The 18,158-nt window shown below is 51.5% G+C and overlaps 1 protein-coding gene across 2 annotated transcripts in view; it reads left to right on the top strand.

Moving 5' to 3' along the window:
- CACNA1H (calcium voltage-gated channel subunit alpha1 H) overlaps positions 1–18,158 on the top strand; it is a 151,408-nt gene that overhangs the window by 109,878 nt on the left and 23,372 nt on the right. For both annotated transcript variants that reach the window (XM_063414045.1, XM_063414046.1), the window contains exons 18-26: positions 1,681–2,112; positions 3,944–4,044; positions 4,886–5,009; positions 5,125–5,193; positions 5,302–5,486; positions 8,159–8,285; positions 8,614–8,739; positions 9,226–9,315; positions 10,040–10,232. In XM_063414045.1, the coding sequence (XP_063270115.1) occupies positions 1,681–2,112; positions 3,944–4,044; positions 4,886–5,009; positions 5,125–5,193; positions 5,302–5,486; positions 8,159–8,285; positions 8,614–8,739; positions 9,226–9,315; positions 10,040–10,232 (1,447 nt within the window). The remainder of the gene's footprint in view (positions 1–1,680; positions 2,113–3,943; positions 4,045–4,885; positions 5,010–5,124; positions 5,194–5,301; positions 5,487–8,158; positions 8,286–8,613; positions 8,740–9,225; positions 9,316–10,039; positions 10,233–18,158) is intronic.

The raw sequence follows: 18,158 nt of genomic DNA, 5'->3' as shown, positions 1-18,158 counted from the left end.
TTCCCTTGAGCCCTGGTTATGTCCCACAGCCCTGCTGCAGGGGAAATGGAGGGAAGAGGGGATGAGGGGGTTTGGAATGAGGAGATGGATGAGATGGCCCCTCCCAAGCCAAGCCATTCTGTAATTCCATGATCCCTTTGGAAGGTGCTGAGTTCCCAAAGGCCCCTTGAGAGGTTGTGACGTCCCCCTGGTGCCAGGACTGCCCCAGGAGCTGCTGCCCTGACAGCTCTGTGCCCGCAGGGCAGCAGGGGCAGCGGGCAGAGTGGATTTCTGTGCTGCTCATCCCTCCCACTGCTCTGCTCCGTAGCCGCCAGGATCATGTTCCAACGGAGGCAGCAGAGCGTGAAGGCGCCTCACACCCAGGCACGGCCACCGTCCCTTGCTAAGCTGCTCAGTCAACCCAACGCCCGTGAGAGGGAGGCAGAGCTGGCTCCTGGCTGCCCTGGGCTCTCACGGGGCTGCTGCACAGGGAGGTTCATCCTTCCAATCCCTTCCCAGGGAGCGCGGCAGAGGGATCAGGCAGGGGAGAGCTGGCCAGCACTGAGGAGGAGGAGGAGGAGGAGGAAGGCAGTTTGCCTTGCTCTGTGCTGGGAGGAAGCCATGGAGGGATAAAGGAGTTTTTATCCTGGGTTTTCTGCACTGACCTTAAGCTCTCTCATCCTGGGAATTGCCTGGTACCGGCCCAAGTGCTCTGGCACACACGGGAATTTGTGGAGGAGAAGCATTCACTGCGCTTCCTCACGCAGCAAATGGAAGGAAAGTAAGGGAAACAGGGGCGCAATTCCCATCAGGAACTCGGGTGACTCAGGCTCCCTTTGGAAGGCAGGGAAGTTGTGGGCTGAAGGAATGTGCCAGTTCAGCAAAATGCCACTTATTGGTGTTTGTGGGTTCATTTTTATGGAGAGTCGGTGTTGCCAGGGAGTCGCCAGGTCAGGGGGTTGGTGGCTGTGCTCCAGCTGTGCTCCAGCTGTGCTCCAGCTGTGCTCCAGGACCACCTCCAGCATGGCCTTGGCCGGGCGCTCCCACCTCAAGGCTGGAATTGGAGCAGTGCAGAAGCGGGAAGGGGAGGCTGTGGCAGAGTGGTTTGAGATGGTGGAGCTGCTGCCGACTTCCCAGAAAGCCTCTCCTGTGGAAAAGCCACCTGAGGAGGATTCAGGCAAAGCAGTCGGGTCCACACAGCACACACAGCACGGCCAGCTCAGCAGAGACAGGCAGGAAGGGCCTTTGTGTGATAATTCCAGCCAAGGTTTATTCCAGCATGCCAGAGGGAATCAGAGACAAAAGACCCGACCGTGTGGTGTGCACAGGGTTGAGAATGGGGTCAGGAACCGATGGTCTGAGGGCACAGGGGTGGCACAAAGGGCAGTGACCTTCAGGGGACATGGAGGGATTCCACAGCCAGTGGGGAAACAGGGAAAGGAGAAACCACGAGAATTAGGGGTAAATGGGGAGAGCAGAACCGGGGTAGACCACACAGTGTTGCAAGACACCAGAGGGGAGGTGTTCTCCTCCAGCCTGGGTGGAAAACTCTGCGGCAGACCTTTCCAGGGCAGGACCCTGGGAATTCTCCTGAGAGGTTCGAGGGATCCCACAGGAGGCCACGGGTCTGGGTGAAACACCCCCGGATCCTTCTTCTTCCTCCCTCAAACAACCCCCGCCAACGCCCGCCTTCTCCCCCAGTCCAGCCTCCGCAGCTCCCCGTGCGCCAACTGGGGCACCAGCAGCGCCTGGGGCAGCCGCCGCTCCAGCTGGAACAGCCTGGGCAGGGCGCCCAGCCTCAAGAGGAAGAGCCAGTCTGGGGAGCGCGAGTCGCTGCTGTCCGGGGAGGGCAAGGGCAGCACGGACGACGACTCGGACGACGCCAAGTCCAGCACGCTCAGCCGGCCATCACCGCCGCGGCGGGCGGAATCCCTGGACTGCCGCGGCTCCCAGGAGCTGCCCGAGCTGCTGCGGGTGCCCTCGGTGCGCGGGCTGGGGCTGGGGCTGGGCCCCGCCGCGCTGCTGCCTGCGGAGTTCCACGACTGCAACGGCAAGAGCGGCCCCGGAGAGTTCTTCCTCAGGGTGGACGGCCACAAGGAGGACGGCCTGGACTACGAGGATGACATGGAGGATGTGAGTGTCCTGAGGGAGACAGGGGAGCTCGTGTTTTGAGTGGCTTTTCCCATTCTTAAAAGGATGGATGAAAATCCAGTGTGGAAATTCTATTGCTTCGAGGCTGGCGTTAGGTTAGGGGCTCATGTTTTGAGTGGCTTTTCCCAGCCCTAAAAGGATGGATGAAAATCCGGTGTGGAAATTCTATTGCCTCGAGGCTGGGGTTAGGATTAGGGTTAGGATTAGGGGCTGGTGTTTTAAGAGGCTTTTCCCAGCCCTAAAAGGATGGATGAAAATCCAGCGGGGAAATGTTATCACCTCAAGGCTGGGATTAGGGTTAGGGTTAAGGTTAAGGGCTCTTGTTTTAAATGGCTTTTCCCAGCCCTAAAAGGATGGATGAAAATCCAGTGAGGAAATGTGTTACTGCCTCTAGGCTGGGGTTAGGGTTAGGATTAGGATTAGGGGCTGGTGTTTTAAGAGGCTTTTCCCATCCCTAAAAGTATGGATGAAAATCCAGCGAGGAAATGCTATTGCCTCGAGGCTGGGGTTAGGGTTAAGGTTAAGGGCTCTTGTTTTAAATGGCTTTTCCCATTCCTAAAAGGATGGATGAAAATCCAGTGAGGAAATGTGTTACTGCCTCTAGGCTGGGGTTGGGGTTAGGGTTAGGATTAGGATTAGGGGCTGGTGTTTTAAGAGGCTTTTCCCATCCCTAAAAGTATGGATGAAAATCTGGCGTGGAAATGCTATTGCCTCAAGGCTGGGGTTAGGGTTAGGATTAGGATTAGGGGCTGGTGTTTTAAGAGGCTTTTCCCATTCTTAAAAGGATGGATGAAAATCCGGTGTGGAAATTCTATTGCTTCGAGGCTGGCGTTAGGGTTAGGGGCTCATGTTTTGAGAGGCTTTTCCCATTCCTAAAAGGATGGATGAAAATCCAGCAAGGAAATATGTTACTGCCTCTAGGCTGGGGTTAGGGTTAAGGTTAAGGGCTCTTGTTTTAAGTGGCTTTTCCCATCCCTAAAAGGATGGATGAAAATCCAGCGAGGAAATATGTTACTGCCTCTAGGCTGGGGTTAACGTTAAAATTCGGGGTTTGTGTTTTAAGTGGCTTTTTCCATTTCGAAAAGGTTGAATGAAAATCCACCTTAGCATGGAAATGTTATCACCTCAAGGCTGGGGTTAGGATTAGGGTTAGGGTTAGGGGCTGGTGTTTTAAGAGGCTTTTCCCAGCCCTAAAAGGATGGATGAAAATTCAGTGTGGAGTTATTGCCTCGAGGCTGGGGTTGAGGATGGTGATCCCGAGCCAAGGGATGGGCCTTTACTTCCCGAAAGATCCCTTTTTGAAGAGATCTTTTTTGGGCTGTGACATTGCAGTGGCGTCCCCTGAGGTAAAACCTTCTTTTTTTCCACAAATGCCTCATTTTTGGGCCGATTGGGGTTGCCCCCCTGGCCCAGGATGCCTCCAAAAATGAGCTGCAGACACAACAGGAGGATGGCTTTACTCACAGGAGCTGTTTGGTGTCATGAAAGTGTGAAAGCCTAAAAAGAAATGTTTTCCACTTAACTTTTTGGTTTCTTGAGGCCTTTTTGGGTTTGGCACAACTCTGTGTCTCAAAATGACACCTTCCCAGAAGTTTTGCTTTGTCCTGTCCATCTCTTCCCTTTTTCCACCCCTTTCCTCCTTTTCTTGGACAAATGTGACAACGGCCACCACAGCCCTGTCCCAAAAGCTATGACTGCCCACAGACACGATGAAAAGCCACTTACTGCCCCCTCCTTCCACAAAAACACCGTGAAAGTTGAAGAGGCAGGAAAATAAAAGAGGAAGAAAAGGTGTTCCTTCTTTTTTATCCAGAGCTACTGCTACCGCATCCGCAAAGCCCTGGAGCCCTACAAACCCCAGTGGTGCAAGACCCACGAGGACTGGTCCCTCTACCTGTTCTCCCCACAGAACAGGTAAGAAATTCCAGGGAAATTCCAGCCCTGCAGGTGTTTGAGGTAATGGAATCCCTAGTGAGGGTCCTTGGGAAAAATCCTTCAGAGTTTTGGAAATCCAGTTCCTGATTTGGAGGTCACGTTTTCAGTTCGGCGTGGGCAGAACTGCCTGGTTCACCCTGCTGCTGTCAGTGGTTTGGGCAGCATTAGTAATAATTAATAATTGATAATTAATAACTAATAATAATTATTAATAATGATTATATTAATAAACATTGTTTTATATTTTAATAATAATGTTTATTATATATTATATAATATACAATATACATTATATATTATATAATATATAATATATTATATATTATATATACACTATACACTATATACTATATATAATGTATAATATATAATATATAATATATAATGTATAATATATAATATATAATATATAATATATAATATATAATATATAATATATAATATATAATATATAATATATAATATATAATATATAATATATAATATATTACATTTACATATAATATATATTATATAATATATAGTATATAATATATAATATATAATATATCATATATCATGTATCATGTATAATATATATAATTAATACTATAATTTCATATTAATATATTTTAATATTTTGTTTTATTTGTAATAATTATTATATTGATTATTATTGTATTATAATAATTAATAATTAATTATAATCGTGGCCCAAGCCTGTGGAGGTGCAGCCTCTCCTCCTGGGCTGGTGCTGGTGGCACACCAGCAGAAGGGGTTTGGGCAGGAGCCTATTCCTGATCCAAACTTCCTTAGGGTCTGTTCTTCCCTCCTTTCCCAGGTTCCGAGTGATGTGCCAGAAGGTCATCGCCCACAAAATGTTTGACCACGTGGTGCTGGTCTTCATCTTCCTCAACTGCATCACCATAGCTCTGGAGAGACCAGACATCGACCCCCTGAGCACGGTGAGAGGCAGCTCCTCCCTCCATCCCCCATCCAGATCTTCATCTCAGCACCAGACCCTGCAAGATAAATGTTGGGTTTCCAACTGGTCTCTCTTTGTTGTTCTGTGTTTTCCAGGAAAGGATATTCCTAAGTGTCTCTAATTACATCTTCACTGCCATCTTCGTGGCTGAAATGATGGTTAAGGTAATTAGAGCTCATCCTGTGGCCCAGAGCAAATTCTGGCAAAGACCAGAGCACGCCAGAGCTACGATCTGGGCGAGGATTTCAGTGTCTCCCTTCTCCTGGCTGCAGGTGGTGGCTCTTGGCTTTTTCTCTGGGGACAACACGTACCTGCAGAGCAGCTGGAACGTCCTGGATGGAGTCCTGGTCTTTGTGTCCATCATTGACATCATTGTGTCCATGGCATCAGCAGGAGGAGCCAAAATCCTGGGAGTCCTTCGTGTGCTGAGGCTCCTGCGGACCCTGAGGCCTCTCCGGTACGCGCTGATGGATCAGAGAGTTTGGGAAATGCACAGGGCCTGGCTTAATGACACCAAAACCTGAAATACAGCACGGGTAGAAACATCTTTGGGGACCTCTAAACTCGGTGAGAAAGTGTTTGGAAACAGTGAAATGGATCCCAATCCATCTTCTCCAGCTCGGAGACACAGCTGGAGTTCGGAGTGAGAGGGGCTGTAATAATCTGGAGTGAGTGCAGTCAGAGCCTCCCCCACACTGCAATTTTAGCAAATTTAACAAATTTAACAAATCCAAATCCCTCTGGCTCCTTCTCCAACTCCACCATTCCCCAGCAAAGAGGGGTTTGCAGTGGAGCAGGTGCTGGTGAGGATTTGATGAGCTCCATTGTCCTTCCCTGTTCTCCTGACCCTGCAAAGCAGCTCCTGTCCCAGCGGGGCACAGCGGGGCAGAGCTTCCAGGATTGGAGGACAGGAGTGGAGATAATTTGTATTTTGGTTATGATTACGCAATAAGGAGGGATAATGCTTGAGGGGGGGATTTGGATCAGCTCCTGTTCTGGTTTCATCCTGCTTGGCAAGGAATAGGAGCCTTTTTTCACTGAAATTTCAGGGGAATGAGACACCTCCAAAAACCTGGGAACTTTCTGGGAGAAAGCCTTGCTTGTGGGAGTGACAGGAAGAGGGAATCTGTTAGACCACAAGAACAGCAGCCCTTTGTCCTCTGTGTCACCTTAGTGACAAGGAAATCAGTGTGTCTGGCTCCTCCTTGTTCTGCTGGTGGCACCAGGGTCCTCTGGCAGTGCTGGCTCCCCAGGACACTCTGGACAAGTCACCCTGTGTGACCCACAGAAGTGGGGACAGAATTCAGGGCACGGGCAGTTCATGGGGAAAGAGGGAATTGGTCTTTGAGAATAACTAGGGCAGGTCCTATGAATAGAATATAGAATATAGAATATAGAATATAGAATATAGAATATAGAATATAGAATATAGAATATAGAATATAGAATATAGAATATAGAATATAGAATATAGAATATAGAATATAGAATATAGAATATAGAATATAGAATATAGAATAGAAAGGAATTCATCACTTCTCACCATGGCCTCACTGAGCACAGGAGGGCTCCAGGGACCTTCCCAACACTTCGGAGGTGCAGTTCAGCCTCCACATGATTCCTCTCAAACAAGACCCTGTGGAAATGCTGCAGCACAAAACTCTTTTCTCTGGGCTTGGCAGGCACACGGCGTCATTACCCGTGTGAGCTGCAGCTCCCTGCAAGGGCTCTCCCTCCACAGCCCATCCTCTGAACAACTCCGGTGTTTTTCAGGGAAGGGCAGTGCATTCCCAGGCTCTCCTCCAGGAAAACAACACTCCTGCTCTTCCCAACACCCCAAACCTGCCTCAGAGCACACCTGGAATCTGCTTCCCAATGGGATTGACCCCTTGGCTGTGGAGCTGCTGATCACAGGCTCCTGTTAGCTAAGAGCCAGTTCAGGAACTAATTAGGAAACTAATTGGAATTACTCTGTTTGGAAAGTTGTCATGGCCACTGCTGCAGAAAGGGCACCAGACGTGCTCTGCAGGCCCACTGGGGAGCTGCTGGGAGAGGAAGGAGGGTCCTGCCCGTGTCCCTGTGCTGGGATCAGAGCCCTGGGGGATTGTCCCTGTGCTGGGATCAGAGCCCTGGGGATTGTCCCTGTGCTGGGATCAGAGCCCTTGCAGGGATTGTCCCTGTGCTGGGATCAGAGCCCTGGGGATTGTCCCTGTGCTGGGATTGTCCCTGTACTGGGATTGTCCCTGTACTGGGATCAGAGCCCTGGGGGATTGTCCCTGTGCTGGGATCAGAGCCCTGGGGATTGTCCCCTGTGCTGAGATTGTCCCTGTGCAGGGATTGTCCCTGTGCAGGGATCAGAGCCCTGGGGATTGTCCCTGTGCAGGGATCAGAGCCCTGGGGATTGTCCCCTGTGCAGGGATCAGAGCCCTGGGGATTGTCCCTGTGCAGGGATCAGAGCCCTGGGGATTGTCCCCTGTGCTGGGATCAGAGCCCTTGCAGGGATTGTCCCTGTGCAGGGATTGTCCCTGTGCTGGGATCAGAGCCCTGGGGATTGTCCCTGTGCTGGGATTGTCCCTGTGCAGGGATTGTCCCTGTGCTGGGATCAGAGCCCTGGGGATTGTCCCCTGTGCTGGGATCAGAGCCCTTGCAGGGATTGTCCCTGTGCTGGGATTGTCCCTGTACTGGGATCAGAGCCCTGGGGATTGTCCCCTGTGCTGGGATTGTCCCTGTGCTGGGATCAGAGCCCTTGCAGGGATTGTCCCTGTGCTGGGATTGTCCCCTGTGCTGGGATTGTCCCTGTGCTGGGATCAGAGCCCTTGCAGGGATTGTCCCTGTGCTGGGATTGTCCCCTGTGCTGGGATTGTCCCTGTGCTGGGATCAGAGCCCTGGGGGGATCACGCTGCTGGAGGGAGGCACAAACACCCCACAGAGGGAACTCTGTGATGTCCTGTCCCCTCCTCACTCTGCCCAGCTGTCACTGCTCGAATTCGATCTGATGTGGCTGGGAACGTTCTGGTTCTCTGGAGAAATCCCTGCCTGCAGGTAGAGGAGGGCTGGAGAAGCAGCTGAATGATAACAGGACACGCATAAAAATTAAAAGTTTCGTTGTCTTGTCTTTTTTCTTTCCAGAGTCATCAGCAGAGCCCCAGGTCTGAAGCTGGTGGTGGAAACCTTGATCTCCTCCCTGAGGCCTATTGGGAACATTGTTCTCATCTGCTGTGCTTTCTTCATTATCTTTGGGATTTTAGGGGTCCAGGTAGAGTATTTCCCTCCCCTGTAAGGGGCTGCTGCAAAAGAGAAGCTGCTTTTCTCACCCGCTGGGGTTGAGGTGGAAATAATGAGCTGAAATGCCTCCAAAGGGAGATTTCAGTTTGGGAGGAAGAGCCAGGCCTTAGGAGAAAAGATCCAGGGTGGGGATCTGAAAAGCTCCCAGCACGGATCTCAGGATTAGGAGAACAGACAGACCTCCCTGATGAACTCCACTAAAGGAATAAAGATAAATCAGAGAACAGACTTCTCCAAGCTGCTTATTCTTTGTTCTCTTTTTCTTTTTTTTCTTCTCAAATTTATCTTCTCAAATGCAGCTTTTTAAAGGCAAGTTCTACTACTGTGATGGCCCTGATGTCAAAAACATCACCACCAAGGCTGACTGCACCAACGCCCACTACAAATGGGTCCGGAGGAAATACAACTTCGACAACCTGGGGCAGGTAAAGTCCTCCCTGCAGGGCTTTTCTGTGCCAGCTTTTCCTGGGTGAACACTGGAGATGGGTGGCTTCAGCAGGGTGTGCAGCCTCCACCACAGGAAGTTCCCAAAGCTGATGTTGCAGTCATCTATCAGTTAATATTAATATTTGCACTCGGTGATCTTTGAGGCCTTTTCCATCCTTGGTCATTCTGTGGCTTTGTCTGGAAATTTCTGTCTTTTACCCTAAATGTGTAAAAATGGATCAGATCAACTCCTTGCTAGAGTTGTACAATTCCTTGGTCTGGGAGTGTTGTCCTAAAGCCGCTGCTTTGGGATGCAATCCCTCGACTGCCCCTTTTATTCTCTTGATTTCTGGCTGTTCTCTTTGCAAATAAAGAAAACAAACTACTTTATAGTGGCTGAAAAGCAGGCCAGGCCACAGGAGGAGTTGTGATTTTCTCCTCTAGGGGCTGAAAGGCAAGGCCAACCTCTCCTGTCCCTTTTCCAGGCGCTGATGTCCCTGTTTGTCCTCTCCTCCAAGGACGGCTGGGTGAACATCATGTACGACGGGCTGGACGCCGTGGGCATTGACCAGCAGGTACCAACAGAGCCCAGCTGTGCTCCTCTCCCCTCTCAGGCCTGGGGATTCCGGGGATTTTGGAATCCCAGGAAGGAGCAGAGCTGTAGAACCTCCTGGAGCTGCCAGTTTTCTGTTTTTTGGAGCTGCTTTGCCACGGCCGCTTCCCGTGTAGGGCGAGCTCTGACAGGTCCTGCATCAGAGGACGTAGAAGGAATTAGAATGAGGGTGCTTGAGGATGGGAAACCCCCGGGAATGGTGTGAAAAAGGTGTTCAGTCTGTGAGTCTCGTGGTGTTTTCCGTGGGAGGTCGAGTCTCGCATGAGTAGGACCCACCCAGAGCCACAGTAACACTTTGGACTTCATTTCCCCCACTTCTGAAGAGCTGGTAATGACTGAGAGGCATTAACCAGGAGCCCACAGCTGAAAAATTAAAAATCTGGAGCCTATCTTTAGCTGAAACAGTCCTGGTGGGATGATGCTCATCCACTGAGATTTATCTGAAGCTGTGTGAAATAAATGCCAAAATAATTAAATCCTGCCAGGCAGTTCTGGGTGGGTTTTGCACCAAACAGTAAAATTCTAGTCAGCGAGAAGGCGAGTGAGAGGAAAATACTTTGGGAAAAACCTCCTCCCACTCCTCTCCCCCTCCTCCCCACAAAACTTGTTGCTCCAAAAAAAAAAACCAAACAGATTTAACCTGCCCGGTCTGTGCCGTTTCTCCCTCGTTTTTCCCTCTCCCCCAGCCCATCCAGAACCACAACCCTTGGATGCTGCTCTACTTCATCTCCTTCCTGCTCATCGTCAGCTTCTTCGTGCTCAACATGTTCGTGGGGGTGGTGGTGGAGAACTTCCACAAGTGCCGGCAGCACCAGGAGGCGGAGGAGGCGCGGCGCCGGGAGGAGAAGCGGCTGCGGCGCCTGGAGAAAAAGCGCAGGAGTAAGGAGATGTGCCTGTCTGGTCGGTAGAGTGCCTTACAAACCAAAATCTTTCTGAGCCCTGCCTGCTCCCAAAGCGAGATTTCCTCTTGGGTTTTGGGTTTTTGGGGTTTTTTTTTGTTGTTGTTGGGGTTTAGGAGGTTGCGTTGCTCCGTTACCTCTTTGGCGGTGCCTTAAGGCTCTGGGCTGGTGACACCTTGGGATTGTCCGAGGTGGGAAGAGTTTCCTCTTCACCTGGCTGGGGAGAAAATCCTGCTGCAGCAGAGTCCTCTCTGCAAGGCCACGCTGTGCCAGGCTGGCAGGGCTGGGCATCTTCAGCACTGCCCCGGTGCCCGGCAGCCCCTCCGAGGCTCCCCTGCGCCTCAACGCGCCGCCCGCACCCGAGGAGGGCGGTGGGGTTTGGTTTGGGAGTTCTTTTCTTGATTTGGGGTTTTTTAACAGTGCTGATGCAGTTTGGGGGCCCGGAGCATGCCACAGACACTGCATGGGGGCATGGCCAGAGCCACGGGCTGGGGGCAGCAGCGGGAATTCCTCTCGGGAATGTCCGTGACAGGAGATGCTCGTCCCATTCCAGGCTGGGGCTCAGTCCTGGGACTCCTTTTGTCCTTGGAACACTGGCCAGGGGCAGGGCCATTAGCCAAAGAAGGCCTTTAGCCAGGATTTCCTTCTCAGTGGGTCTAATAGGGACCATCCAACCCCAAATGTGCCTGTGCTCCTTTCCTGCCCAAACCTGTTCATCCCCACCTGCCCTGGGCAGGCGGCACCCGGGAGGGCATTCCAGGAAAAGGGCCAGGAAAGCAACCCCAGCTTTCCCAAAAGCTTCAGTGAGCAGGGAGAGCCTGCCAGGCGTTTGTGAGGAGTGAGCAAACCTGGCTTGGCCACTGAGATCAAAGCTGGGCTTAGGGGTAAGGCCGAGCCTTTGTGACCCTGTTGGCAGCAGTGCTGTGACTCTGCCTGGCCCTGTCATCTCACAAATGTCGTGACAAACTGGTTGTGTCCCACACATCCAGCCGGGGATGTCCATTGCCAGCTGGAGAAGCAGCCCAGCTCCAGGGACACAGGCTGTGCTGGGATTTTCCCCACCCCATTCCCTGCATCCCTCCCTGAGGCAGGAGCTGTGTCCCTCTCCTGCTCCCCTGGTGCCCCTTCTTAGAGCCAGGGGACGCCTCAGCACTAAGTGGTGTCACTGTTGTCCCCACAGGACATTAATGACACCGCAGGGAGGGCCGAGCCCATTTGATTTTAGCCACTTGTGAGCTCAGTGCTCGGCTCAAAATGAAATCCAGCTCAGACACTGAGTCTCTCCAGAGATTTCCAGGAGTTCAAATGCAATTTCCTTCCCCTTTTCCCATTTTGCTTTGGCAGTCTGAGGGTGGAAATACCGAAGGCAGCACTTCCAGCACAGGGAGGAGAATCAGTTTGAGGGTCCCAGGGGTCCCCCCTGTGCAGCTTCCACCCCAATGTGCTGACCTAAAAGAGATTGAGATAAACTCGAAGTTCATATGAAATTAAAAAATAAAAAAGCAATTTTAAGCATCCTCAGAGAAAACGGGGCACAGGTACGGAGGCACAGCTCAGTTCCTGATTAGGAAATAAATCTCATTAAAGCCTGGCTGTGACTCCACAGCTCAGACTCCAGGAAGAGCCAGTCCCTGTCAGAGTGATGGACACTGTGACATTGTCCCTCCTTCCCCACCACCTCCAAGGAGCTGTTTCAGAGCAGCCAGAGCACAGATGAGGGCTGTAACACTTCATGGAGAGCACAGGGAGGAGGACAGGTTTCTGGAAGGGGACCAAGTCAGTGGAGCAGCTGAGAAGAGAAATGTTTGGCCATGTGCTGGGCTTCCAGAAGGTTCCCTGAAACCACCTGGATCTGTCTGCAGGGACAGCTTGGCATCCAAACTGGAGCTGTTAGCAAGGCTGAACCCAAATATCTGACACACCTTTGGGAAACTGCTGCTTCCATTTCAAGGGGTTGTTTTTTGTTCGATTGGGAGGGGTTTGAACCTCCTGGGTCATTTGGGTGACGATGGATTTGATTAAGAAAACCCATGGCAGACTCAGAAAGATGCGAGCTGTGGCTGTGGGCAGCGTGTGTGTGCTCGTGGAGTCTGCGTGGTGACAGCAGCTGGCAGCTTCCTCTGCTTCCATGTGTCCCTTCCACCGCTTCCGTGTGTCCCAGCACTGCGTGTCACCCCGGGGAGCAGCAGCAGAGAGGAGGGAGGAGAGTGGGAATGCTGAGAGAGATCCCTGCTTTTCACTCAGTCAGCATTCCCAGCGCTGGACAGGCCAGGAGAGGAGGAAGGGTTTGTGTTTTAGCTGGAGAAAAATCCAGCCTGGGCCACAAATGCACCCCCTGGGCTGGCTGGCACCTTGTCCGTGTGTCCTGTCCCCTGTCTGTGGTGTCCCCTGGGGACTGAGGGCTGGGATCTGTCCCTGCCTGCACGCACAGAAAGGCACCGTGGAGCTGGGCTTGGGGCTGGGGAGGGGTTAAACCTCACCTGGGGGACCTGGGTCCAAATCCCAGGCTGGATCCAGGATTTGTTCTTAGGACACAGCCCTGGGAATGGGTTAAACCTCACCTTGGTGATCTGGGTACAAATCCCAGGCTGGATCCAGGGTTTGGGGTCTGGGAACCCAGCAGAGGGATTGCTCTGTGGAAACCACAGCCCTGGAACGGGTTAAACCTCACCTGGGGGACCTGAGTCCAAATCCCAGGCTAGATCCAGGATTTGGGGCCTGGCAGAGGGATTGTTCCTGGAATACAGCCCTGGGAATGGGTCAAACCTCACCTGGGGGATCTGATTACCAATCCCAAGATGGATCCAGGGTTTGGGAATTGCTCCATGGAGGACACAGCCCTGCAGCAGGACCCAGCTCCTTTCAGGTGGGATGGGGACTCACCCCCTGCTCTGGGGTGATTTTCCAGCAGGAAGGTCCCTCCCAGCCCAATTCCCTGCTGTCACCACCTCAGATCTTTCCAGAACATTTCTTCTTTCCTGTCTGAGGGCCACTCCACTGAAGGGACTGGCAGCAGGTTCACTCTGCTCAGGGGGAGCAGAGGGCAGGGGCTGAGGACACTGAGAAATGCATTTGATGTGGTTTTAAAGGCAGAACTGCTCAGTGAACTTTTTTTTATGTGAAGGGAAAAAAACCAAAAATTCAAGATAAACCAGAATATTTTTTCCTGACGCTGTCCCTGCTCCATCCATTATATCCAAGTGTAATTTAACAATCCTGCTGCTCTCAGCCTCCTGATGAGCTTCTCAGAAGACACAGACTGAAACCAGGCTCCCCAGACTGAGGGGTTTGATTAAAACCTCGTGGATCAGCTCGATCTCCTCTGCCTGTGGGATCCAGGGCCAAATCCAGCCCTCCTGGATCTGCCCTGTCAGGTCAGCCTGGACTTCAAAGGCTGCAAGAGGGTCTGGGTGACACTGGGGGCTGAAAGCAGAGCAGGAAAAGCTGGAAAAGCTGGAAATCACAGCTCCAGCTGGGAGCAGAGTGCCTTTCAGTGCTGTCCCTTAGGGAAGAACCCAAAAGCTGAGAATTCAGAAATATTTTGTCCTGATTTCACCTCTGTGAGAGGAGAGTGGCCACAAGTCTCAGTTCCTCCGAGGCTTTTCCCACCAGAGCTGGGAATTGTGGAAGGAGGAGGCAAATTTTAATCCCCAGCAGAGTCGCCTTTCCAAGCAGGGACTGCAAACCCTCCTCTGCACGATGATATTTCAACTTAAACCTCCTCTCAGTGCCACCACCCTCTCTGCACCCAGCAGAATCCCTCGAGCTGGAGCTGCAGTTTGGGGTGCTGTGCCCCTGAGTGTTCAGAGTTTCCAAGCAGGGAATTATCAAAGCCTGCTGCTTGTTTTTCCAGGCAGCTGCAGGTACAGAGCTGCTCCGTTCCAGGCATGAATAACCCCATTAGGGCTTTCTCATGTTTCATGCAGAGCATTGTAATGGAGGAGCTGGAGCTGGGAATTGTAATGCCAACTAAAAATGCTTTTAAGCCAGGGAACGGGGCTTCATTAATTTCCATGTCAGCAGAACCACAAGCAAAGTTGAAACACTCTGCAGAGAGGTGAGATCCAAGTGTTAGCCAGCATCTAAAAGCAGGGGGAGGAAAGGCTGGGATTTTCCCTTTTTCATCTGTTTGATGGGGTTTTTTTTTCCCTCCTGCATTTCCACCAGTTCAAACCAGCAGCTGAAGAGAAATTTGTGTTTGATGGAGAGAGAGCATTTCCAGAACCATGGAGTGCCAGGACAAGGGGAATGGCTCCCCACTGCCACAGGGATATTGGGAAGGAATTCCTCCCTGGGAGGGGGGAAAGGGGCTGGGATGGAATTCCCAGAGAAGCCGTGGCTGCCCCTGGATCCCTGGCGGTGTCCAAGACCAGGCTGGATGAGGCTTGGAGCAGCCTGGGATGGTGGAAGTTGTCCCTGCCATGGCAGGGGTGGCACTGGGTGGGCTGGAAGGTCCCTTCCAATCCAAACCATTCCATGGTGACACAAATCTCCATCCCCAAAACCATTTTCCCAGAGAGCCCAGGCTGTGTTTTGCCTGCTGGGATTAGCGATGGGTCCCCTGCTCGCTGTGCCCACATCCTGTGGAGCAGAGTCCTCCTCACCCAGGTCCTCCCGCAGATCCCACAGCTCTGGCTGTGCCAGCAGCAGGCAGGGGGTGTGCAGTGAACCCTCAGCACAAACTGGGCACTTAAAATTCCCCCTAAGAGTTAAAAATGTGAGCTGAGATCAGCCCGGAGCTCTTTGCTGTGCTGTCAATGGAGGTAAAACCCTAAAGGGGTTGGCAGTGACCAGAGCTGAGGCTGGGCACATCCCAGCTCTCTCCGGGCACATCCCAGCTCTCTCCAGACACATCCCAGCTCTCTCCAGGCACATCCCGGCTCTCTCCGGGCACATCCCGGCTCTCTCCGGGTGCATTCCGGCTCTCTCTGGGCACATCCCAGCTCTCTCCGGGCACATCCCGGCTCTCTCCGGGCACATCCCGGCTCTCTCCGGGTGCATTCCGGCTCTCTCTGGGCACATCCCAGCTCTCTCTGGGCACATCCCAGCTCTCTCCAGACACATCCCAGCTCTCTCCAGACACATCCCGGCTCTCTCTGGGCACATCCCGGCTCTCTCCAAGCACATCCCAGCTCTCTCCGGGCACATCCCGGCTCTCTCCGGGCACATCCCGGCTCTCTCTGGGCACATCCCAGCTCTCTCCGGGCACATCCCGGCTCTCTCCGGGCACATCCCGGCTCTCTCCGGGCACATCCCGGCTCTCTCTCTCTGCCAGCTGAGGCTCTGCAGCTCTGGAACTGCCTCCGTCCTGCCAGAGCTGTGTGGGGCTGCTCTGCCTCTGCTCCCCCACTGCTGCAACCCCTCTGCCTTCCCAGGATCACTGATCCAGCCCTGGCTCCTCGGGCACATCCCTGGCACATCCCTGGGCACATCCCAGCTCCTTGGGCACATCCCTGGGCACATCCTGGCTCCTTCCAGGAACATCCCAGCTCTCTGCAAGCACATCCCAGCTCCCTCCAGGCACATCCTGACTCCTTGGGCACGTTCCTGGGCACATCCCAGCTCTTCAGGAACATCCCAGCTCCTTGGGCACATCCCAGCTCCTCGGGCACATATCTGGGCACATCCTGGCTCTCTCCAAGTACATCCCAGCTCTCTGCAGGCACATCCCAGCTCCCTTTGGGCAAATTCTGGCTCCCGCCAGGCACATCCTGACTCCTTGGGCACGTCCCTGGGCACATCCCAGCTCCTTGGGCACATCCCTGGCACATCCCTGGGCACATCCCGCCTCTCTCCGGGCACATCCCGCTCTTTCTCTGCCAGCCTGGCACGGGCAGCATCTCCTGGAGCGGGCACTGCATGGGGTCCCCCGAGCACGGCCCTGCTGCATGTGGTTGTTGTCCCCTCTGTCACCTCCCTCCCGGCTGCCCTTGGGTGTTTTTCCCTTGGCTGTCCCTTGCCCTGGTTGTGTGTGTCCCAAAGGAGCCAGGCTTTTCCTGGAGCTCCCCCGGGTTAAGCCTGGCTTAAGTTTTCCCAGCAGGGCTTTGGGCAGTGCTGAGATTCCTGTGAGACCCCTCAGTGCTGCAGCACAGCCCCAGTGTTGGGTCTGGCTGCCTCCCCTTGGTTTGTCCCTCCCCAGCCCTGAGAATGCTCCAGGGAATTCAGGAATTCCAGCTCAGTCCCTGGCAGTGGGAAATGTCTTCTTGTTCTTCTCCCTCTGTAATTGGTCGATAAAACAGAACAAACACCTGATCTTTTGCTGGACAGTGAATAAATCAGGTGTTTGGGCAGGTTAAAACCACCTGAAACCTTTTCCTCACGTGCTGCCAGCCCATCCCTGCTCATGGAACCCATTAATCAACCACTCATCATGAATAAAATGCCCCTTAATAAAACATTTAATTATTCAGGCTATTCTCAGACCTCCCAAGGAGTTATTTGCACTCCCAAGAAGACATTTCCCTAAAAATATATTTAAAAAAAAAAAAAGAAAAGGACAAGGATGTTGTAATCCTGAAAACACATGAAAGCACATTGTCCAGCCTGAAATAAACATTATACTGCAATGTTTTTATTATTATTTTTCAGGCAGGCTGAGCTCGGTAGCAGAGACAGCCCCAGCAGTCCGAGATGACTCGTAGGATTAAGGCACATGAAAGCAACAGAAAAAAGAAATATATTCAAAAACAACTCTGGTTGCTTTCATCTTGTTTTTCCACACCCCTTAGCAGAGAAAAAAAAAAAAACCTTGGTGACCCTGGTCAGAAGGAAATGTTTTTCAAATGCCTCCACTGTACTTTTAACTAACAGGAAAAAAAAATAGAGTTGAAAGAGAGCTGCAGATTCTGTTTCCCTTTATCCAATTAATTTTAAGGTTTTGGATTCTGATCTGGCATCAGTTGCACAAAAAATAACCCAAAAACCAAAAAACCTCCCACGTTTCAAGAGTCCTTCCATCTGAAAGATGTTAGCAGGACGAGAAGAGTGGGAGATGGATTTCAGGAGGGCACTGAGTGCTTCTCAACTGATTTCCCTCCTTATTTTCAATGTGAAGCAGCTTTTTCTGAGCTCTTCATGAAATTTAAAGCTGAATTTGTTTTAAATTTTATAATTTAATGATATATTTATATATTAATATATGTAATATTGTTTATATATTAATATAGGTAATATTATTTGTACATTAATATATGTAATATTATTTATACATTAATATATGTAATATTATTTATACATTAATATATTATATATATATATAATATATGATGGTATATTTATATATTTAATAATGTAATTTTTCAATTTGTATATTTTTAAAATATATTTGCAAGGCCCCCTCTCTGTGAAGAGCAATCCTGGGTGTGACCTCAGTGTCTCTTCCCACTCATAAAATCCCCGGCATCGCTGCCTTGGCCTGGTGTAAATTCAGAATATTTACACTGCTGGAGATTGAAAGGAATCCGAGTCCAGGCAGTGCCCGGAGCCATCCCTGTGGCCACGGTTTCACTGCAGAGAGGCAGCAAACGCAGTCCTGGGCTCCAGACACTCTCCTTGGAACACCCCCAGGAATTCGGTCACAGGCAGAAATTTCCAAGATTCCAAGAGAAAAAAGGAGGAATCACCAGCAGAGGCAGAGATGTAAAATTCACGTGAAGGTTTTAGGTGCAGCCATGCCCTGAGGCCCTGATATATTGTTTAATTCTCTATTTTATCCATTTAAATTTCTATTTCTTTTTCCAGAGGAGCTTGTGCTGCTTGTCGTGGCAGAGCCTAGCGCTTTGTGGCTGTGTCCTGTGTGCTCCCATCCCTCAGGAATGCCCTGCTGCTTTTCCTTAGGCTTTCCAAACACCCCCAAAACCCTCCCAGAGCTCGGGGCGTGTTCTTGTCCCACCTGGAGCATTCCTGG

This window comes from Prinia subflava, chromosome 17, assembly GCF_021018805.1.
Source record: "Prinia subflava isolate CZ2003 ecotype Zambia chromosome 17, Cam_Psub_1.2, whole genome shotgun sequence".
Classification (NCBI taxonomy): Eukaryota; Metazoa; Chordata; class Aves; order Passeriformes; family Cisticolidae; genus Prinia; species Prinia subflava.
The sequence above is the reverse complement of the archived record's forward strand: the minus strand, read 5'-3'. Positions and strand labels throughout refer to the sequence as shown.